The 24,149-nt window shown below is 48.1% G+C and overlaps 1 protein-coding gene across 1 annotated transcript in view; it reads right to left on the bottom strand.

The window, feature by feature from the left end:
• Nucleotides 1-24,149, bottom strand: part of GALNT14 (polypeptide N-acetylgalactosaminyltransferase 14) — a 66,792-nt gene that overhangs the window by 26,238 nt on the left and 16,405 nt on the right. Inside the window, exons 3-6 of the mRNA XM_026844653.1 lie at nt 15,595-15,693; nt 6,217-6,284; nt 3,592-3,657; nt 1,451-1,572 (exon numbers count right to left, since the gene is read on the bottom strand). Of these exons, the coding sequence (XP_026700454.1) occupies nt 1,451-1,572; nt 3,592-3,657; nt 6,217-6,284; nt 15,595-15,693 (355 nt within the window). The remainder of the gene's footprint in view (nt 1-1,450; nt 1,573-3,591; nt 3,658-6,216; nt 6,285-15,594; nt 15,694-24,149) is intronic.

The following is a 24,149-nucleotide window of genomic DNA, read 5'->3' as shown; positions in this document are numbered from 1 at the left end:
GTGAAACTCCTACGGCGATGCTGCATGTGACATCCACATTCACCTACCCCACAGGCACCAAATGTGAGGCACAGTCATAGAGCTGTGCAAGAAAGCAGCTTTGCCTGCCCCCTTCCTGCTGCCACTGCTGCCCTACTCCTGCCAAAACACATCAAAAACTCTGCCTGAGAAAGAGGCAATTGCTCTGGATATTCCTTACCTAAATACAGCAGGGTTTCAGCAGAAAACGAGGAATGCCTGCCTTAAATCAGCTCAGAGGAACAACTGATGCAGTAAAGTTTAGTGGTGAATCCCACCCTGGGGCAGGGGCTCAAGGGAGCTATGAGGCTTGAGTGTGATATCATAGCACATGTTCTCGTAATTCCACCGGAGCTGCAATTGATAATATGAAAATGCCATTTTCATTATATTACCATTTATCAACAGCACTATGGCACGTGCAGCAAACTGAGGTTGGGACCTCTTCAGTGCTGGCTGCGCTATGAGCACCAGCAGCACTGGCTGCCCTTGCCCACCACAGAGAGACCTGACCTGGTGCTGTGCCCTGCTTCCCCATGTCATTGCTGCTGCACACAGGGGACATGCAGCCCAGCCAGCACAGCTATCAGGTATGGAGGTGTGAAAGGTTGGATTCTCAGGATGAGGGGCACCATGAACATCAGCTGAGCAGGTTTCTCCATAACCTGTCTCGGCTTCCCTTTGCTCCTCAGCTGCCTTTATTTCAACATAATTCAGTAGTTTTAAAATTACCAAGTAATAAATACTAGCAATCAGGAGCCAGAGGTGTAGCAAGGGTGGAGGAACAAGGCATAGCAAAGGGAAAGGACCATGCCTCCGTGCCAGAGCTAAGAGCTTCATCCCCTGCACCGTGTCAGGAGGTCACCAGCACCGAGCTCCCTCTGACTCAAGTGACAAGACGCCAGGAGCCTCTGTGCACACGTCTGGTGAGAGAGTCGCCGCTGGCGAAAGGCGAATGTCATTGTCTGCTCTGAAATCAGCAGAATTTAAATCCTATTAAATCAATTTATTAGCACTTAATTTGCATGAAATTAAATTCGGCCCCTATTCAAAGAGCCGTCACTCCCTTAAATCATCAGCACTGAGCATTTTACATGAGCCTAATTAAAAACTCTGCTGGAGCACTGCCCACATATTCCCCTTTCACCACTCAACCTGTGCTTACTGGTTAGAGCCCCACTGCCCCGGGACACACCTTGTCCCACCTATCTACATGCTCTCTCAGTGACGGAGACAACCCCACCTGGCTGTTGTGCAGATGAAGACCAGCAAAGGCCACTTTACACCCCAAAAGCCCACTGCTTTCTTACTCAGATGCCTGCATGCATTTGGTTACAGTTGGGTGGGTGGTCATGCCCACTGAGAGGGAAGAAGAGGTGGACATGGGCAACGCAACCCCTGAGGGTGGCCCTGGTCCCTCAGGAGCACTCACCTCTTTGATCCTCTGCAGCAGAGGGAGCAGCCAGTCCTTATTCACCTCACAGTGACTGTCGAGGAAGGTCAGGACTCCTGCTTGGGCCACATCTGCCCCTCGGATTCGGGACCGGATCAGACCTGTTCAGGGACACACCATGTCAGCTGCCACCCGGATGGCTAGGAAACATCCCCGGGCTCCTCCAGCATGGTCTTCTGCATTCAGGCATCTCCTGGGTTTTGACCCATCTAAATCCCATTCAGATAAAACATGGCTCGGGTTCATTGCCTCCTTCCCGGTGGCATTTATGCTGATCCTTAATCTGTGCAATTATTTCTACTGTCACCTTCTGGGGCAAAACATGACTCAAAATGCTTTCATAACCCCCTGGGTAATAAATCCAACATATATACAAGTCAGTGGGGAATGGGCTGGGGGAGTCGAAGATGGGATCACCTCATGCCAGGCTTTTCTTAGACTGCTGACTTTACCCTGCTGTGCCCCTTTCTGTGTCTCAGTGACACTCAGATCTCTCTCCCACCCTGGGGGTACTGCTGATGTGGAGATCAATGGAACACATTTTCCACCAAGGAAAGAGGTTCAGCTCTCAAGGTGCTAAGAGCCCACTTGGCTCATCAGGGCCCTGATGGTGAATTTAGAGCCCTTCAGAGTTGGAAATAGATGGCTGCATGTGTTTGTGACAGAGAAAAATGAACAAAGAGGGAGGTCATGGAAAACAGCTACACACATGAATTTCACACTGGACTCTTTGGCAAGATCACTGCTCTTAAAGATGCTCTGTTCTTATTTATACAGGAGTCAACTGGCTTTCCAACACTCCTCCTGCCTGCTGCTGATGCTCAAGTGAACCGCAGCGTAAGAAAGGAGATGGCCCACTGGCAAACAAGAGGACACACAGGTTGCTCAAGGGGAGCAGAGCTTCTTGATCAAGGAGAAGCAGTGGTGATATGAGGGGAGATAGGGGCAGATAAATAGAGACAGAAGGGTTTCAGGGAGCAGCCACACATCAGGTCCATGCAGAAGGTCACTGACTTTCATATTAAAATTCCCTGGAAGAAGGGGGTCAAGGAACAGCCTCTGAGCAGGAGGGAGAGGGACAGGATAACAAAACCTCGAGGATTCCAGCATTTGCCAAGGTCAGCTCCTGCAAAGCAAGTTGTCCCTATATATCCCTCTGCAACTTCTAAGATCTTGTGGGTAGGCACTGTGTGCTGTATCCACCCCAGTCCTCCCCAAATCCTGGCAGGTCCTGAGGGACACAGCTTCAGTGATGTCTTAAGTGAACTAAGCCCTCCAGGCTGGGTTCCCAAATCCTGACTGCTTTATAGAGCACCAATACTTGCAGGTCCATCCAGTGCTGGCAGCAAGCACATAGATACCGCATAACACAGGAGATAAAGGTGAGGAAGTGCAGGTCTATGGAGACCTTCCCTATCCTCCTGCCAAAGCAGGTACATCTCTTACACCCATGGTGGAGATCATGCCACCCTGCCACCAGATGTGCAGAGCTGAAACCTCCTGCAGAAAGAATCCACAGACAAACCCTCTCTGCTCCTCAGTCTTCCAACCCGACACACACCTGGACTCCTACCTTTGATTTTCAGCGTGATAAAACTTTCTCATTTTTTGTTTTGCTAATGCTGCAAAGCAAGACTTAAAAACACCCATTCAGACTATGGGGAACTGGAAAATGTCTCAAACGGTTGCCAGCACCAGTCCAGTAGGACATACATTCATCTTCCATATAGCCCCTCTTAATCTTTCAAATATAATTAATTATTAAAAAAAAAAAAATCCCACAGAAGCAGCAGGAGCAGATCTCTTCTCTTTCATTAGAGCAAACATCTTTAAAAATAAGACCTGGGGCTTTGTTTTGCCTGTTCTAATTTTCTGGCTAATAGGCTACAGCTGAGCCTCACTGGATATCTTAATAGTCCTATCTTTTTCAGAGAGGGGGGGGAATCTATTTCAAATTCCAGCCCTTTATCACATCTCCTTTTATCAGGGCTCCCTATCCCCAGAAGCCCCTGACCTCCCTTGCCACACACTTCATGGAGGTCATCCCCTCCTGTCTCCATCACTCTCACACCTCCCCAAATTTGGGTTTCCTACCTGGGCTGTGGGCAGGCAGCTCTTACCTTCTCGCCGTCCATTCCGCAAGCACTTCATCTTGGGGAGCTTGCCCAACAAGCGGCAGTCATCAGCTTGGGAAACACAAAGGGAGGACATGTCACCCTCAGCCCTCATGGTGGCTCTGGCAGCAGAAATGGTCCTAGGGAAGATTTGGAGCAGGGAGAGGACCCCATCCTGGACTGGTTGATAGCTTGTTAGTGTGATGGCACTGCTGGGGCACAACAGTCTTACCCCTCAGCTCACGCAGCCTAAATCATGACTGGCAGAGCAGCAGTTTTCATAAAACTAGTGTAATCCCATCAGATTTACACCAAGAACAGCTGAATTAAAGTCAGTGTAGAAGAGCCATGACTGGGGTCAGAGTTTTTGCACATTAATGGTAGTACTGGTTTTGGTAGTTGCAAAGCAACACAAGCCATTTGATATACGTTTGCATGGCTGGGCAGGAGCCTCCCAGCACAGGCTGGGCCTGTGACCCTTAAGCAAGGAGAAAGGATGGTCAAAGAGAGCCCTGTGGAGCATCCGAGGGCTCCTCATGCCTGGGGCAGCAGGTCCATGAGTCAGAGAGGCCCCACAGCTTCCCACACCCGAGCTGGGGAGGTCCTGCAATCCCAAGTGCAGTTGCTGCCACTGCTGTTGCCCCAGTGCTGCCTGCAGCCCCAGCATCCCTCCTCACCTGGATTTCTCCCAGCAAGAGCAAGTGCAGCCATCACAACTCCCTGTACCTCCACACACACACACGCCATGACCTCCGCAACCCCTCTGTGCCTCTTGCCACTTCTCTGCATCTTCTTTCTCAGCACTATAAACACATGCATGTGTCCCATTCCCGCCATCCACCCCGTGTGCCCACACGGACCTCTGAGTGTTTTCATCCCCTCCAGCAATCTCTGCTGACAAGAGACATCGCTGTATTGGCATCCCTAAAAATTCGGCTACAGAGCTGCGTTTGCTGCTCTGCTCACGCCAGGGGAGCTGAAGTGGCAGGGGTGGGCTATGGACCTACAATGGAAATTTCCTAGGAAGATCAGGAATCCATGTGCAGGACAACTTCCTCCCCACAAATGAAAGGTCAATGGACAGAGAGAAGTGAGAAATAAGACACAACTAGGCATGAGATTAAAGCACCAATTGCTTGGGGTCCATTGCAGGGAAAAAACCTGACCATGCGTGTATAGCGTATTATACAAATAGATGTATTTCATGTAAATGCATGCAGACTAGATGCCAGAAGGCTCAGACTATCACAGGAAAGGAGATGTAAGAGAGCTGAGAAGCGCTTATTTCTAGTAGTGAAAAGGCTGCTCTAAGTTAGTTGGGAGATAGGCTCCCCCCTGGTACCCCAGGAACAACAGGAGTTTAAACCCAGACCTGCTCCTTGTCCAAGGCTCACGCCATCAGGTGTGCTGTGACAGGGAAACTGCATTTCTACAAATCTTTCTCCTTTCAGGAAGGCAAGCACTTTGTCTCTTTAGTCAAATACCTGGCATTTACTTCCTCCACCCCTCAAAAAGCCTGCTCTGCTGTACACCAGGGCAGCTTGAGTCCTTGCAGCAACTCTTTTTCTCCATCACAGCCGCTCTGCCAGTCCCCAGGCTTGCCTAGCCTGGCCTCCCATACACTGGAGTTGCTCCAAAGCTCACTGTAATCACTGCAACCCTTCCCCTGGCTTTGGCAGCTCCCCAGGGAGGCACCAATGCTGAGAAGTGGGTCTCGTGTGAAATCTGTCCCTAATGCTCTCTGAGGCAGTGCGTATTTGTAACATCCAAGAGCAACATGTAGTTGTTTGGGGTTTTTTTAAACCTCTCTGGCTTTGTTTTCACATTTCCTACATTTTGCAGCTCCTTGAAATATAAGTGCCATGGACTAGGTATATTTTATCATCCTTTTTATGCCTGAGAGTTTTTTTGAGCACTTACTCTCAGCACCTGGATCTTCCACTCACCCACCTCCCTGGGCAGGGTCTTTAGCTAAGGTGGTTCCCAGGGAGCCCCTAGGGCTTCAGCTACCAACTTCTGCTGGAGATCAGACCTATTGATTTCACTTGAGTCATGCTATTAACTGGGGGAAATGGCAGGAGGACATGGGCTGTCCATGGCATACAGCACTATTATGGTGCATCTCAGAAATGTGCAACCCAAGAAGGAAGTCCTCTTCAGATGGGTTTAAAAAAAAAAAAAAAAAAAATCAATCAAGAGTTGCTGGCCACCTACATAAGTGTATGCAGAACATATGCATACATCAAGAGAGTCACACTATCATTATCCTGTACAATTCCAGTGGTGTCAACCCAGAATTGCTCCTGGCTACAGCTGAAAGCCAGATCAAACACACCATGGCTGTGGCAGGATACAATAGGGTAAGGATTGGATTAATGTCTACCAGGCATAAAAATGATATGCCATATGCTTTTCTTGTATTACTTTCCTGAAAAGAGGTTTGATCACTTGGAATTTGCATTCTCCATGTGGCGATGCAAACCTGGCACAGCGGGGTTTGCTATCCATGCCTATGGAGCTTTAAATTTCCTTCCACTTCAACAACCTATCTCCCCTCTCTGCATAAATCCTGGTCTCTCTCAGTCTCTTTTGGATTGGCCCCTCACTTTTAACATAGAAAGGGTCACTTACGATCATCACTGAAGTCATCCACTAGTATGATTTCATGGACGAGGTGCACTGGGGTGCGGTTCAGCACGCTAAAGAATGAAGAGAGAAAATCCATGACAGTGCTTGACCATCTCAACAACCCAGCAAATGGGGTGGAAAAGCCTAGGAACTGATCCATGCCAAAGCACAGAAGACCAGGCTTGGATTTCCAGAAAGGATAAACTGGATAAGACCCAGAAACCACCCACAACCCCCAGTGACCTACAGTGCCCAGCTATCAGCTCCCTCTAGCCTGATGTAAGAGCCCAGCACCTGGTATTCCTGGGAATAGCCAAGATTCACCCTTTCCAACTCTGTGATCAAAAGCAGAGCACCATATAAAGCCAGGAAACAGGCTTTTCAGCAACATGCATGTTGCACCAAGTTCCCTAACAGGGCTTTCAGCAAAGCTGCTGTCACCCCACCACCTCTCCCAGGGCTAATGATATGGTGTCCACTGACAGCAGGGCCAACACAGAGAAAATTACCCAGCTCAAATCCATCTTTACAGAGCTCACAGCCGTGGCAGGACAATTCCTGCTTTTATCCATGAGCTGATTGTGTTTCAGAGACTGCTGAGAGGATAAGAGCAGGGTTAGAGCCCGCCTGTTTAATGAAAGAGCGAAGCTGGAGGATGTGGTTCACAGCTCCCTCCAGGTGGACAGACACTACAAAACATGGCTGAAAGCTACAATCTTCCCTTAATTATGCCATCAAGGTTTTTATTTTTTAATTATTACTATCATTTTTATTATTAGAAAGTCTAGACATGTTCTTCCCCTTTTTCTCATGGTGCAGAGATCAGCAGAATTACACCTGCTTAAAATCCTGCCCCAGCAAAAGGTCACGGCTGACTTCTTGAAGCAGAAACCCCAGGGTATCCCAGATATCTCCTAAGTGCTTGACTTGGCCTTTGATAATGCCAGTTGGGTTGTATGGGCTTTTCCAGCATTTCAACTCTTTTGCCTTCATCCTAAGCATGGATCCTTTTTCACACAGGATTTAAAATCCCCCCAGATTTCACATCTGCCTTCTGGTCTGTTTAAGAAACAGCCTTTAAACTTCCCAATAGCATAAGGCGGCAGACACCCCATGGGCTAACAACCTTGAAGCCCCTGATATCTCCAGATCCTTATTGACAGGTTTCCCTGGTCTCTCAGGCTCCCAAAGCTCTGGCAGAAAACCACATCCCTGGCCCAGACCCCAGTCAAAAAGTCTCCAAATGGCAGGAACCCCAGGGGACTTGGGTGCTCAGGAGCCACCAGCCCTGCTGGCAAGAAGACAGAAGATTTTCACGGCATCACCCCTGGATATATGAGGACATTCAGCCAAAGGGCTGCGTTCCTCTGATGAAACCTTCTTGATGAAAAACCGCAAGCCCACCCTACCCAGGAGGGCTTGGAGCAGCTAAGCCGATTGCCAGGTGCCTGCTGCCTGTGCTGGTGTACCCCCACCCACTAGGTGCTGGAATTACAACGCTCTAGAGAGAAATAATTGAGTCGGATTTTTACTGAAGGAAAACAGGACATCCTAAGGTAGAGGCTTGAAATGGATCCTTCCTCCATGGGTTGGATTTTTTGTGTTTTGTGGTTGGTTTTTCTTTTTTTCCCCAGCAGAAATCCTCAAAAAAAAAAAAAAGGAGTTTCATCTCAGACCACAGTGGGTAAGGCTGGCACCTCCCGTTTGAAGCTCCTCAAAATCACTTCCAAGAATTATTTTTCCTGGAAACACAATCCCTGCCTCCTCTAATTTCAGCATCTTAGCAAAAGCCATGATTTTCCCCCTATTTCAGATGCCTTGCATGTTAAGGGTGGGGTGGGGATGAAGATAAAGCCTCTGTTCCCTAAGCAACAATCATGGTGGAAGCCCTAACATCCAGGGGCTGCTGTGGCCACCCTGGCATCACTAAGGCTTGCACCAAGCAGGGTTAGACAACACGGCCTTGCCAACGCCCACAGCCTGTACAAAGTATTGGCTGAATGCCCTTCCTCCTGCTGGGGCGCACAGAGCAATTTAGATATGCTGTTCCCACCTGTCAAGTGTTTTTTAATTATTATTATTAATAGGTTTGTTATTTTTAAAAAATCCCCATATGTGAGAGCTGAGTTCAGCAAATTACCGCAGCTGAGCGTCAGTACAGAGAGACAGGAGAGCAATATCATGCTCAGTGGAATATTTAACAAGCGCTGATTGCCTGGAAACCTAACTTGGTGAAACCTGCAGGAAAGAAGCAGACTTGTAAAAAAGCCAGCAAAATAAATAAATAACCTGCCTAGAGCAGGAGTTGGGGAGGTAGCGGGCAACTTGAGCATTCAAAGTTGCCTCCACTCGGTCTCCCCTATAGATTCAGCTGCCAGAAGTGCAGTGCAGGGCTTAACTCTACAGGAAGGTGGTCAGTCACAAATAAGGCTGATTCTGATTTTGCCAGTACCAGCAAGAGTAACTCGACCAAAACTGCTGCACTGGGCTGTAGACTGAGACCTGGGCTCTAAGTGGTATTCAGTGCCTTGGAAGAATTCCCCCCAGGGCACCTCTTAAGGAAGAAAACCCAACATGGACTGTTTTCAAGGATGCTGGGCTGGGGAGGCATGCATTCCAGTTTCAGCCTAGCTGCAGGCTCACACTGTTTCCAGGTCAAGCCCTTTGCTGCCATCTGCAGCAGGTTGCTACCCCATAAATCAGGGATGGTGTCCCCTGAATGCCTGTGATGGCCATCCATGGGATGCAGAGGGTTGACCAGAGCCAAGGGCAGAGAAGTCAGCATGCAGACTGATGAGGGAGGAACCTCCCCAAGGCTTGCCCCAGGTCCACAAGCCATCATCCTTCCATGGGGTTAATGACACCACCGTGGGTGACACAGCATCCCCCAGCACTGTGAGCTACCTCAACCCATGTCACTGCAGCCATCTCCAAACACGTCCCTTGTGGGACTCACCCACCATGTGACACTTACCCAAATCTCGAGTGAAAAAAAGCCTTGGTGAGGGTGGTCCAAAAGTTGGGTCTACCATGGCTCCAGGGGACCTGATGTCCACTGATTTCAGTTATTGCCCTTGCAAATCTGTGCACAGGCACCTGCACACCCCGAAACTGCCACTAAGCTAAGGGCCACGATGCAGGCACAAAGAGATCCACAGCAAAGGCTGCAGTGCCACGACCGCAGCGCGCTTCCCATTGCAGCTGACAGCAAGCATTTGGCTGGCTTTTCAGTAAAGCCAAATTCACATCTCCAGTGCGTTTCCTACCTGTGCTCTACTAATCACATGACAACACACCCATGCTGCTGGAAACACAGGAGATTATAAACACCCTCCTGCAGTGCTCCTCAGGGAGGATGGGAAAAAGAGGCACCAAATGCGGCACGTTTTCAATGTTACAGGGATTTGATTTTTTTTTTCAGATAAACTATAAAAGCACTTTTAAAAATTCAAAGACAGCTTTTCTATTACTTGTGCCTTTGCTCAGCTTTGATTTCTTTTTAATACTTTATTTTCTTTCTTTATGTGTGTGCATGGCTTTTTTTGCTTTTATATGGGTAAAATCAGAAGAAAATTAAAATTATAGTGCTTTGAAGTCCTTCTGTTATTTATAGAATTTTTTCCCCTGAAATCAAACATAGGTAGATATACTGCAGTGATGGGCATAATTTAACAAATCAAAACAGCTTTTAAGTTCTGTTGAGCCAGAGATCACTCCACTTTCTCCCTTAAATTGTCAAAAGACCTGTTACCATTAGAATGTAAACTCATGCCTCTAGTCCAGGAAGTGCTTACGCTCATTCAACCCCATAAAACCAGATTTGCCACTGAATTATCTTGAAAAGTTAATGCTGAAATTTTCTTTGTTTCAATGGATTTAGCAGATGTTACGCAGATGTAACCATGGAGAATTTTACCTTAAATTTTCATCATGAGGTCCTTCTTTCATCCTCCTCAACAATTTGTTGGGATACTTTTCTACCTACCCAAAAGTAAGCATTGGATTCAACCATTTCATCTCCAAATAAATACCAGTGTGAAAGTCACTCTGACGTATAAGACATGGAAAATGCTCTGCGGGGAGAAGTGCAGCTCTTCTGATCATAGGTCAGTATGTTTTTGGTCATCACCCAGAATACTAGTTGCTTTAGAGAGCTGACCGTGTACATCGATCCTCAGGAACTCGTGAACCCACTAATTCTGTCCATGGCAACATACTGGGACTTGTTAGGGGAAAAAAGCCCCCAACCTTTGGGAGTATAATAAAGTGTTAAAAGGGCCAAGGGTCACAATTATCAAAATCAGACTGAGAGTGTGGAGAAAAAGTGCCCACCAAAATGAACTGCTTCAACAACCCAAAATGGCTAATTATGTAGGAAGAGAGACATCACACCAGGAATAACCATAATGAGCTTTGATTACACTGCGGCTTTCGCATTTTATTCTTTCAAATACCCACCAAGCTCTTTGAAATTCAAGAGTTCTCTTATGTTAACATCAAAAGGTAAAAGCACATGGAGGGCTGTGTACTTAGTCACCGTGAGAGATGATTAGCAAATTAAGAAAAAAAAGTCCAGGGTTTAAGCAAAAAGAAAAAATACTCAGCACAAAGTGCTAATTATACAGTTTCTGCGCAACACCTGGCTTGTTTTGCTTCTCTAATCAGACCCATTTCAGTTATGGCGCAGACTCTATAGGGTGCTGCCGCTACCTAAGGAAGAGGCGGCACCTCTGTGTCAGATGTGTTTGGATGCAGACAAGATAGAGGCATGAGGGGAAGATGAGAGGTGCTGGCTGTGCAGGACATCACTTCTCTTACTCACGAGCACTGGAAAATTAAAGGCGTGATATTCCCCCTGCTAATTAATAATCTAAATATTTGATGTGGTATTCACAGCACTTGCATCAGGACTTTTGCCAAAGGATGTGGTTTGGTTTGTCAGTGAGAGGTAAATAATTAAGTTTCCCTATTCCTGTTCTGAGCACACCAGCTGCATGTTTGAAGAATAAATAAATAAAGACCACTCAGCAGAGTAAATGGGACTGGCTCACCCTTTGCCCAGCAGGTCACCAGCATGACAGCCTCCTACACTCCTTTTCTGTCCAGCCTGCGCCAGCTCTGACTGGCCATCAAGCTCCCAAAATTGCCTTGCTAGAGAAAGTCACAGCATGGTGGTCATCAATGGTGCAGGAGCAGAGCATCACCCCAGGCTGCCTGCAGCTCTGCCTCCCTCAGCCCTGCTGCCAGGGCAAGCAGCTTTTCTCTCCCCACTGCTCCCAGGGATGCTCCCAGGGATGGGGCAGGCACCAAGCCTTGCTCCCTGTGGACCTCAGCATGGGATGCCACACTGCATTAAGCCCTGAAAGCACAACTGGTCCTCTAGCAGTGGCTGCATGTTGGCACATGAGCATGCCGATACCTGCAGAGAAGGGACAGCAAAGGAAAAGGGATGAAATTCTCATAAGCAAGCCATGGAGTAGATCCCCCTAACCACACAGGGTTACAAGATGGGGAGGCAGTATCACCCATCGCTGTCAAGGGTCCCAGCACCCAGACCAGCCCCAGGTGACGAGAAGTATGTGCTTTCCTGGCCACGGTGCTCCTTCTCCTCTAGTGACTGCTATGGCCTTGGGGACATCCTTAAACTCTCCCCCTGGAGGAGCCGGGCAGCTATTTCTGGACAGTGTGCTGGATTCCCTTCCTAAATCCAGGCTAGCATAGGATGGAAAGAGGGGAAAGAAGAACTTGTAATTTTTTAAAAAATGGCTCTGTATTGCTTATTCTCTCCCTTGCTTCTGCCTTCCCTCTTTGGATTTACTTAACATGGTCTCACTCCTGTACTGTTGGAGACTCTCACCACCTTTAATGCACTGAGCCTTGGAGCTTGAAATATGAGATACTGAACTGTGGGTGATAAGAAATTTGCCCAGGGTTATTTGAAAAGTGGGTGGCTGAAACAATAACCCAAGGGTAGCTTCTTCACTCTCTGCACTAAAAAAAACCACCCAAAAAAACCAAACCAAAACCACAAACGAAATACAAAACTCTCAAGAGCTACTTTGCTATTCACCATTTCCTCCTTTCTGGCCTCTTCTCCCCTTTTCTATTTCCTTTTCTCATGACACCCATCCCCTACTACCTAGACACTTGTATTATTCACAAGCATAGTTACATACTCATTTATAAATGCTGACTACACCATTTGCAGAGTTTGGGTCATTCGATTAATTTAGCTTTTCTTTTTTTTCTCCTCATTTTCTTCCAGCTGGCAAATGGTCAGAGAAAAGATCATGAAACTTTTAAATTAATACATTATTCAACACAGTCCACTAGCTTTTCTCAATAGCTCTGACAATGCAAATTGTTCATAAATGAGCTGTCCCAAACACTTGCAACGTGACTTGCCTAAGGGGTGCTCTGGAGGCCACTTGTTGATGCCTCTGTTTCACGGGTCTGAGCACGTACATCCTCATCAAGAGCCACATGCAACAGACAGAGCCTGCGATACAGCTCATCCTCAGTACTCCTTGAGTATTAAAGCTCTCGGGCACCTAGGAAGAGCATAGGAATAGCAAAATCCCTCCTGCTCACCATGTATGTGGTCCCTTCTGGGAGAGCTGATTTCCTCCCCTGCTAGAGGGTGCCATCACCAGCAATTCCCTCTGCCACTCCTCCACATTTACATAGGCTCCTGTAAGAAGTGCTCCCTTTAGGTGGTTGGTGGCCCATCACCCAAGGCTTTGGACAAGCCCAACAGTGTCCCTTTGCCCTGTTTCTTGCTCCTGCCACAGTGGTTAACTGAGAACATTCATTTTGCAATGAGGCTGGAAAATCCAGCTTGATGGAACTCAGGAAACAAGGTTTGCAACCCAAAATCTTCCACCAGCCACAGACAAATCACCTCTGTTCTTCAGTATGTCCACCTGTCCCCTGGGTTATATACCAAGAGCTCACCATGGAGATGTGCTAGTGAGAACAGGGTCAAAGAGGTGCCCATTTTATTCACTGCTGTGCTCAAAGTGCTTGGAGACACTTGGCCACAGACTGCTCCAAAAGGCACAAAGTAGTGTCAGGAGGACAGAGTTTGTTTTGTCTGGCCATGGAAAATGATCCATGTTGTTACAGCCACCATGGGATGGAGTTATCTGGAAGATCTAATTAAGTCAAGCATTTGCGAAGTGAGTAGGGGAAAGCCAGAGCAGTCAGAAGGCACAGCAAATTAACCTACAGAGGCTGAAGAGGCAGATGAGCTCTCAGCTGGGTCCAAAACCAGGCAGGGAGATGGCAATATAATGCACAATCATGGCTGGAGAGGAGCAGGGCAGGAGTCATGTCACCAGCATGACTTGCCACCAAGGGCTAGTTGGATCAAAGCAAGCTTCCAAGTGCTGTGTCCGGGAGGAAAATGGTGAACCCTGATCCCAGGAGGCCACTTCCAAACCATGGGGACCAGAAGAAGGAGAGTCAGCTCAGGAGAGCTCGCTCAGGATATCAGCGCAGAGAGAGGCAGGGAAGATGGGGACTGAAGTTGTCCCAATCAACCAATTGGTTCCTCACTGCCTGGGTGTGCCTCTGAGGTGCAGGTCAGTGGGATGCTCCACAGGGCTCTGGATCCATTTGGAGATCACTCTCCAGGGAAAAGTGCTCAGAAGCATCCCCAGCACTGGGGAAAACTTCCCCACAGGCAAAACACAAGTGCCAGGGCAGTTGGGAAGAGCAATGCACAGTGGGGAAGCTGTGGTAGAAATCACACAAAACTAGGTAAAGAAGGCCGTAAAGCCAACTAATTAAGTCAAACAAAGAAAACAAGAGGAACAAAGAAGAAAGCCTTTTTATAGCTGGTAATCAGAAATTCCAGAGGACAATATCCTGGAGGAAGAAGGAAAAATTCAAGCTACCTGTATTTCTGCCCATACTATCATTGCAATGGACACTTCTCTAATGAACCCAGATATGAGGGAACCAGGCATCAGAGCTGTATCATGGGTCTAACATCTCTTGTGTGACAACATCACTCACGATTATACCTGCCAGGATAGTCAAGTGCTGAGTTATGGGGAGAAATGCGATTAAAGTCCATCTCTGCACTTTACATGTTATAAACATTCTATATCTCAGGGGCTAGAGGACACTTGGCTTTGCCTTGCCACCTCTGTTACAATGGGTTCTGGAGGATGGCAAACCCAGGCAAGACACTGTAAAGATAAAAGAGAAGGCCCAGGATCAAGGAACTGGTACACAGCACTAAGTGTCAGTGCTATGACACCCAAAATCCACACACCCTAGAGAGAGAAAGCGGTGATAGATTATTAAGTGTGAAGTGAAGGAGATGGGATTGGGCATGAAACCATAAAGCAAAGCAGAAATTCAATTTCAGGACTGTCAGACTCACTTGTGGCACTAGGTGCATTAACCTGAGGAAGGATGCTGTTTGCAGAAAAGAGCCCAATGAGAACGTGACAGTGAACGGGGCACAGCTGAAGTCTCCCCCCCAGCCAGCAAACCCAGTCCAACCAGTACTGACAATGGCAAGAGGTCCCTGGGGATGCCAGGCTCTAACTGACAAGGTTTGCAGCAGTACACAAACCTTCACTATTGTGGGCATGAAACACCTGCAAAACACTTACTACTGGCACAGAGCAGAGCACACCTAAGCTTGCTACAGAGAAACCCACCAGCTGAGACCTGGAGATAGACCCCTTGAAGGCCACTAAATCTTCATACAATGGAACCTGCAGATTCAAGGCACACATTGGGATTAGATGCTGATTTCAAAAACCTGTGATGAAAATGAAACCTTTAGTCTATCCACTACAGCAAAACATAGCCAAGAACAAATGAAGGAATGGCCACATGCCCAGAGCGCTCTACCGTGTATCCAGAGGAGCACAGAAACTGCCTTTGAAAATCTAGTCTGTGTGTGCACCATTAGGACTTTTCAATTAGCAAGCCTTTCTGGCACTCGATGGGTCACCGGAGAAGCTCAAACAGCAGTACCAGAGCAGACATATGCAGAATAGCTGTCTCTAGAGCACTGGGACAACATACAGCTGAGCACTGCTACCCAGCTGGGTATAAAACCTCTTATCCCAGACTCTGTCTAATCTGCCACTCCCCCAAAAGCACGCCATGCTAGACCCTGCAAAGTGAGCACAGCTACTTACTTTCCTGAGCATCCCACTGTAAAACCTACTTCTCAGAGACCAGCTTTCACACTAATTTCTCCCATAATAATTTGAGACCATAGCTGGAAGGTCCACTCCTGTTGCTGCAGTGAGTGCAAACAGATTCTGCCTTTATCCACAATAACCTCTAGCCCACTCACCCTTTTTTAAGAGCATTTATAAATAAGAGCATTTCCAGCCAACTAGGTGGTCTTACCTCCGAATTGTCCTTAGCAGGGTTGACCTGGCCTCATTGTGGAAGGTGATGATGACGCTGGTTGGCGGGAGGTCCTGTCGATAGTGCAAAGTTGTACACCTGGGGAGGGAGAAAGAGGAAAAGGTCACTCAGGTGCTGAAATTCAAAGTGGGAACTCAAGTCATTAATGCAGGCAACAAAGTCCATCAGTAGATGGTCCTCCAGCCACTATTAAAAAAAAAAAAAAAAGGTTTTCTGCATGAATCCTTTTTGAAGGAGTCCTGAAACTGCCAAGTCAGTCACTGAGGATTAAAGCAGCAAAAAGAGCTTAACTGTCATTAATAGGAAGGGATAAGAAAGGAGGCACCCAGCTTGCAGCCTTTCTCTCTAACCATTGCTTCCCAGCTATCACACCCTCCTGGTGCCATCTGCCTCACGCACCAACAGGTAGTGGGAAGAGTGCCTTTTGTATACCAGCTAGGGCTACGCCACATTCAGCGAAGATGCTCCTTGCCGATGTTAGTATGACAGGATCAGAAACAAGTCCTTCATGCCAAAGGTAAGGCACAGGTGAGGGGCTTGCAGAAGGCCAGCTGCAAGTCTTATGCTGCCTCAGTGTCTTTGTGGGCTTCATGGGGCTTTTGGTGTCATCCCAGAACTACTGGGTTATTGTCATAAGGTTTTCACTTTCTTAAACTGAGGCAGGAGCCTAAGCACTCTCACACCCACCCAGCTGGGGGCACTGGCAGAGCATCATTGCAGATCCAGCTCCAAGCTGCCTCACTGCCACCTCCCAAGGCAGCAACTTCCACCAGCCGGCTGCAAGGTAAGCCAAGTTCTGTTTCTAAATTGATTGTTTCCTTATTCATTCTGCCTTAATGGCATAACCTGACTTCAGGGGAGATTGGGATTTAAAACTTTCCAAGCCAGCCTGCAGAAGGTAAAAAACCACAACTGCAACCACAGCCCCTGCTGCCTTCTTCCCAGGAGGAAATGTTGTAGACTCTGTAATTACTTTGACCTTTAGGTGATGAAATATGTGGCTTTTATAGACTGACGCCACCAACATATTCCTAACCCAGGAAATCCACATACACCTCTTACATCCGTGCTGCTCTTTCCAGGTCCCTGTTGGACCCTGTGATGACCTTAAGATGACACACCAGTGGCAGGAGGGCACCCACAGTCAGACTGAGGAGCTCCCCATCACGGCTGTCATGCCCCTTCCCATCCACACACCACTCGCCTGCTCTTGTGTCACTGCCCCAGGTACTACTGCTACCATCCTCAAATGAAGCAGGAAAGAAAGACTTGAGCAACAACTTTTTCAAGAAACCAACAGCTTGCTTCCCCCAAAGCTCTGGAGCACAGTATCTGCAAATTGAAGTAAAACAGACGGTTTCTGAATTACTAAACAGCACTGGGTCATGCCCTGAGCTGCTTGTCTGGGTTACTGTGGCCCCTTGCATCATCCGGTAACCAACTTCAGCTGAGCTTTCCAACCTGATATGATGAGAAAGAAGCTGCTGCTGTTGCTTGGTGCCTTTTTTGCTAGGCCCAGGCTCAGCTCTCACTTGCTTTGTGAAGCTTCAGGGACAGATTATGACAACTGCGCTCTCTGTGCTATTTATACACCATTATCTCCTAACCATTCCCAGATGCATGCCCCTCCACCCACTTCCAGCATGGCATCAGGAGGGGTGCTGTGGAGCAAACAAGGGAAGCTATTTCTGGAAAAGAAAGAAAGAGCGTGAAAAATACAGTCATCAATACTTTACTTATGTTTCTACAATAGTTAAGGAGCTAATAAATAAAGCTGCAGTGGCTGTGTGCTGTATCACCCACCGGTGGGAGTGCCGGGGATACTGCACACTGGCTGAGCCTGCCAGTGGTATGATGAAGGCTCCTTGTGTGTGACAAGGACTTGTTTTTAAAACTCCAAACGTCTATGCACCAGATCAGTCTAACAAGACAAAGTGCATGCGGGAAACACTGAAATGTCATATTACAAGCACCTTCAGAGCTTGGTCACTGACTGGCTCTGTGACTCACCCCTGACTTCTGCCTAACGAAGCCTGTTGCATCCCAAAGATGGGAACAATGACTGTGCTGCTGCGGAGCAGACAGGGACTTGGCAGCACCCCCAGCCTCACTTTCCCCTCTCTTACCAGCACTGCAACGCAGGTCAGACTCACCTCCCCAGAAACAAGCCCCAGAAGGGACAGGCTGAGCTGCTGCATCTGCCAGGGCTCCTCTGTGGTCCCTATGCAACCCTGCCTCTGCCCTTGCCCAGGATTTTACCTCTGGGCCATTCTTTCAGGAGCCCTCACAAAGTTTCCTCCAGTTGGTCCCTTATTTTTTTTTTCCCCCTTCCTCCCCCAGTGTAACTGCAGCTAAACATCCTGGCTCCCCAGAAGGCAGATTTCAGTTTAAGTTGTTGACTACAAGTGGGTTTTTGGCACTTGCTTAGGTAATAAAAACCACAGCTTGGAAAAGCATTAAATCCAGCACGTCCAGAATTATTTTGTGTGACAATTACATCTGGGGTAATTTCAATTTAATACCTCACTGCAAGTGAAAATTGCAGCATGCAGCCCTAAAATTGCTATAATAATGAAAATAAACCCACTAAGAGCTGCCTGTGCTACCTCAGGCTGTCACTGGATAAACGTTTTGTGCTGCTTATGGTATTTCATAGGTCACCCAATTGCCAACAAGAAAAAAACCAAAAACACCACCCACAACATTTTCAGGAAACCAGTGAAAGTTTGAGTTGTTTGGGGTTTTTTTTTTTTTAAGAATGTTAAAAAAAAAGTAAAAAATAGTAATAACTGCATTGCTTATATTTGCAGTCTGCTGAAACTCACTGGTTGAAGTCATTTAAAGTTTCATGCTTTGAAAACTTGCAGCAGGACTGGGGACCAATCTTAGCACAGCAAGTGCTAGCAGGAATGCTGCCAGGCTGAACTGCCTGCAACGTGGGCTGCTTCACCAGCTCACAGCACCTGGGGGGCCAAAAGAAGACAGAAGCTAGGCTGGCCTGCCCTAAAAACCCCAGAGAGCAGCCAGCCATAGAAACAATTATTATTTCCTCCTGCAAATACAGAAGTCAAACTTCAATTTGACGGGAAGTTTCTCTTTGCTGTTTTAAGGTTATTTCCCATCTAAATTTGAAATATTTCAGAATCAGAAAGTTATGAAAGGAGTATTCTGGATGCAGACATCTTAAAGATTACCCTTGGAAAATCCCAGCCTGGGCTGGCTGCTCTCCAGGGTGGAAGGAGCAGCACATCTCATCTCCATGTTCCCAATATGCTGTTAACAGCTCAGGAATAAATTACGGTGTACCCATTTGTGGGGACAGGGAGCAGACAGCTGGAGACCTGCACTCATTGCAGGAATTGCAAAGCCCTCCTGCAAAGTCACAAACTCCAGTGTTCCTCACAGGCCTCCGAAGTCCCTCACTCTGAAGACATTTTCTCAAGTTCTTTCAACCCTTGTGCTCATGGTGAGCAATGGGATATCACAGCCTGATGGCCTCTACACACAGCTGCCCCTGCATCCCTAGAGGTCCTTCCGATGAGGCAACGAATGCGCATTCCCATGGTATTTCAACCTGTTTTATATTTAAAATGGCAGACTAAACTCACAGTGCTCCTCACCAAACCAAACCCCACCTTGGAAACACCACTATGCAGCACAATGGTAAAGACTGATGGTGTGAACAGGGATAGACCCTCTTCCTCAACCCCTCCTGGTATACGCCAGGGCTCATCCAAAGCATGTTTTCTCCTTGACATCTGCCATCAGATGCCCACAGAGCTGCACCATGTCTCCCAAAACCCACCTTTCATGCTCACCCTCTCCTGTGCCTTGTTAACTTCCTTCAAGAGATGATTATCCTCATCCCGCTCCCCCAGCTTCCCCTGCCAGGCTTCTGCTCATTTCTCTTTTCTGCTTCGACAGTCATCACTTGCCAACAGCTCTGCTTTGAATTTTTAACGTTTTCCATGAAGTCCAAACTCTCTCACTACACAGCTCACCAATTCCAAAGCTCTCTCTGCATATTTATTTTGAACAGCCAGCCACATCAGACAGAGCTACAGCACCTTTGAACTCCCTCCTTGCTCCTCTCTTCTTCTTGGAAACACGTGGGAGAGCAGCCTCATCACCACATATTCATACCACAAGTATTTGGGTTTGTCTCCACACTGTGCACTCACAGGGCTCTCCCTCTCACATCAACCCAGAGGACAGGGATGTGTCATCAGAAACAGTATGGGTTCACACCACCTGATGGACAAACCTATAAGCACTGTGGGTTTCAGATGACATTCATAGAATGACAGAATCGTCTAGGTTGGAAAAGACCTTGAAGATCATCCAGTCCAACCATCAATCCAACATTAACAGTTCCCAACTACACCATATCCCTCAGCGCTATGTCAACCCAATTCTTAAACACCTCCAGGGTTGGGGACTCCACCATCTCCCTGGGCAGCCCATTCCAACGCCTAACAACCCATTCTGGAAAGAAATGCTTCCTAATATCCAGTCTAAACCTTCCCTGGTGCAACTTACTTGAGGCCAATCCCTCTTGTCCTATCACTTATTACTTGGTTAAAGAGCTTCATCCCCAGCTCTCTGCAACCTCCTTTCAGGGAGCTGTAGAGGGCGATGAGGTCTCCCCTCAGCCTCCTCTTCTCCAGACTAAACACCCCCAGTTCCCTCAGCCGCTCCCCGTACGACCTGTGCTCCAGACCCTGCACCAGCTCTGTTGCCCTTCTCTGGACACGCTCGAGTCATTCAATGTCCTTTTTGGAGTGAGGGGCCCAAAACTGAACACAGGAATCGAGGTGCAGCCTCACCAGTGCCGAGTACAGGGGTGAGACCCTTTCCCTGTCCCTGCTGGCCACGCTATTGCTGACACAAGCCAGGATGCCATTGGCCTTCTTGGCCACCTGGGCACACTGATGGCTCCTGTTCAGCCAGCTGTCAATCAACACCCCAGGTCCCTCTCTGACTGGCAGCTCTCCAGCCACTCCTCCCCAAGCTTGTAGTGCTGCTGGGGGTTGTTGTGGCCCAAGGGCAGCCCCCGGCATTTGGCCTTATGGAAACTCCTCCAGATGGCCTCAGCCCATGGCTCCAGCCTGTCCAGGTCTCTCTGCAGAGCCTCCCCACCCTCGAGCAGATCAACACTCCCACCCAACTGGGTGTCAGCTGCAAACTGACTGAGGGTGCACTCCATCCCCTTGTCTAGATCAGCAATAAACAGGAGTGGCCCCAAAACCCAGCCCTGGGGGACACCACTCATGACTGGCCGCCAGCTGGACTTAACTCTGTTCACCACAACTCTTTGGGCCCAGCCATCCAGACAGTTTTTTACCCAGCAAAGCGTGTGCCCATCCAAGCCCTGAGCAGCCAGTTTTGCCAGGAGAATGCTGTGGGCAACTGTGTCAAAGCCCTTACTGAAGTCAAGGTAAACAACACCCACAGCCTTTCCCTCATCCAATAAGCAGGTCGCCCTGTCGTAGAAGGAGATCAGGTTTGTCAGGCAGGACCTGCCTTTCATAACCCCATGCTGGCTGGGCCTGAGCATCTGGTTGTCCCATATGTGTTGTGTGATGGTACTCAGGGTGAGCTGCTCCATCAGCCTCCTGGGCACTGAAGTCAAGCTGACAGGCCTGTAATTTCCCGGATCATCCTTCCAACCCTTCTTATAGATGGGCGTCACATTGGCCAATTTCCAATCTGTCGGGACCTCCCCGGTCAGCCAGCACTGCTGGTAAATGATGGAAAGTGGCCTGGCGAGCACCCCAGCCAGCTCCTTCAGCACTCTCGGGTGTGTCCCTTCTGGTCCCATAGACTGGTGTGATGCAGCAGGTCACTGACTATCTCCTCCTGGAATGCAGGGGTTTGTTCTCTCAGTCTCTGTCCTCTGGCTGAGGAGGCTGGATTCTCTCAATACAGCTGATTCCTTGAGTCTGACTAGATCTCCAAGCGTCATGGCTGTCTTGAGTGAAAACACAGGCAAGAGTCATGTCACAGCAGTGCAACTACCATGAGCTGCATGTTATAGATGGGGACGCTCCACCAGAAGCAGAAAAGAACTTGGTGGAGAAAGGGGAAAACCATAAAAAGTCCTTTTAGTTCACAGAAAAAGTGCACTCAATTACAAAAATGTCCATTGCAACTTCAAAGAATAATGTCAAAGCTCTCAGCTCACACCCACACCAGAAGAAACCTTGCTAGCCTGGTGCACACCTCCAAAGGGACTCACTCAGTCAGGATCAGAGCAAGCCTCTGCTCCAGCCTGGCCTTGGGCTGGACCAAGTCATCCATGCCTGGGAGAAGCTTCTACAGCTTTGTTCAGGCTACACACCAGTCAGTCAATGACTACCTTGCAGGGACCGTGCTGTCACACCACACCCATCCAGAGAGACAGAGCAGCAGGGGAAGTTCAGGAGAAAGACCAGAGATTCTAAGAACATGTCTACCTTAACAAATGGACAGAAGCCAGTCTGCTTCTGGAAACGGGTGGCAGTCCAGGAAAAAATAAAAGAGCTTTCTTTGATCATTTTTCTTTCTTATCATGAAAACCAGCTCAGCCCTCTCTGGTTTTTGCTGCTCCACCTAACTACTGCAGCTGGGTGCCCTTGGTGTAATCACTGCAATTCCTCCCTGCAGAACCCCAGAGGAAACTGGAGCAAGTTTTGACAACCAACCCAGTATGAAAAATTATTCCCTCAGAGGAAAATGAAAATTTCTGCCCTAGGGAGCGAGGAAGCCATCCACTGTATGCAAGCAAATAGTTGCCAGTAGGAAGGAAGAGATTAGAACTCCAGCTGCCTTGCCCTGGCCAGCAGCGAACGTGTCCAGGTTTTGCACACCTGCAGGAACAGCAGGAGATGCAGGCACCTTGGTCATACCTCTCACGACAATCTCTCAGCGTGGCATAGCTCCCAGCCCGTGGGAGATCATTGTGCCCAAAGCCTGTGTTCGATCTGAAGCAAAATTACAGGTGACTTCCATGAAAATGCTCTAAAAACAGGGACCCTGGACATGTTGTAATTTAGAGCTATATAGCAATGTACGTGCCAACTCGCATGGAATTTAATGAGTTCATATAGCTTACCACTGGACAGGACCATGCACTGTCTCACCTGACCTCTGGGTAACACAGTCTCTGTCATTTTTCCCAGTTATTTGTGCATTTTTCAGTTATCCATGCATTAAGCTCAATGACTTGTGTCTGACTGCAGAGTACCTTTCAAAAAATCATTACTTCATGCCCTCCAGAGATGGAAAATCCAAGAAGCACTGTTCAAATTAAAGTCAATGTGTCAGTCTCACACTCCAGTATAAATGGGATACAGCAATTCATTATTTGCATAACCACATAGAGGGATCAGTGGCGTTTTTCATGACATTCCTTTCCCATCACCATTCTCAGTTCTTCTTGATTCTCCCCCAGCCATCCTTCCTGCACGTTACCTCAAAATATTTTCTCACTCAGCTTTGAGGGGCCTTCAAAATCCTAGTTTGTCTTCTCAAGATATGCCAGTACCTCATCATCTTCCTGTGGGTATGCTTTGCACCCCCTCTATCAGGATGAGGCTGCCAAACAGAGGGCTGACCACAGTCTGCCTTGCTGCACACCTCCAGCACCACGAAGCACCACATGCACTGGCTAGCACTTGGGGTCATGCCAGGGGACAGCTGCTAGCAGCAAGCAGGCTGTTTGCAAATCCTGCACTTGAGCTCTGGTCTGAGACACAGACCTATTGAGAAAGCTCTAGGGTTTTCTCCATAATGCCAAGAGCTTTGATGCTGACCACATCACAATCTGAGCATGAACATTGCTGCTCAGAGCACATATGTGGCCTTTGTAGCACAATAGGAAGAGTGAGGATTGCCACCAGCTACAGACCCTCTTGCATCTACCCTGGTCCTGCAGATCCACCTTGGGCTGGCCATGACTGCGGGCAGGTTGGGGCTACTGAAACACCAAAAGGCCTAGAGCAAAAAGAGGCTAAAAAAACAAGTGGAAGGTGGAGGACTCTGGAAAGCAGCCATGCCAAAAGGAAAAAAGAAAGGACAAGGAGTCAGATGTCAGCTGGCAATACCACATGATTGCCTAGAATGCCAGCTCAAGTTTGGCTTGACAAATTGAAAAAATACCCTTTAGAAAGGTAGGTAGGATTTCGCTGTGCTGGACTGGCATGAGCCTCAGGTTTGCATTCCCAAAAAGGGACTGAAAAATCCACAGGATGGCATGCACCAGCCTCAGGGGCTGCTAGGGCTGGGAGAAACTGAGGCAATCCAAAGGGAAGAATCCTCAACTGAGCAGACAACTTGGGGGTGTGCAAAGGTTTGAGCAAGAGTGAAGAGGGACATCTGCAACAAATACTGAATGGTTGTTAGCATCAGAGCTGACAAGGAATTATTTTGCAGGATTTAACTAGATGTAATTGGATAAGACTGTAAGGAAGACCATCAGAAAAACACTGCCAGTGTGCTGAACCAGTTCTGGCTGCAGATTAGACTCCCAGAGGAAGCCGTCCAAGTCCCCGCCT

The sequence above is a fragment of the Athene cunicularia genome (genome assembly GCF_003259725.1).
Source record: "Athene cunicularia isolate RWA chromosome 3 unlocalized genomic scaffold, athCun1 chr3_part1, whole genome shotgun sequence".
Lineage (NCBI taxonomy): Eukaryota > Metazoa > Chordata > Aves > Strigiformes > Strigidae > Athene > Athene cunicularia.
Note: the sequence above shows the minus strand (reverse complement) of the source record. Positions and strands in the feature narration are given on the sequence as shown.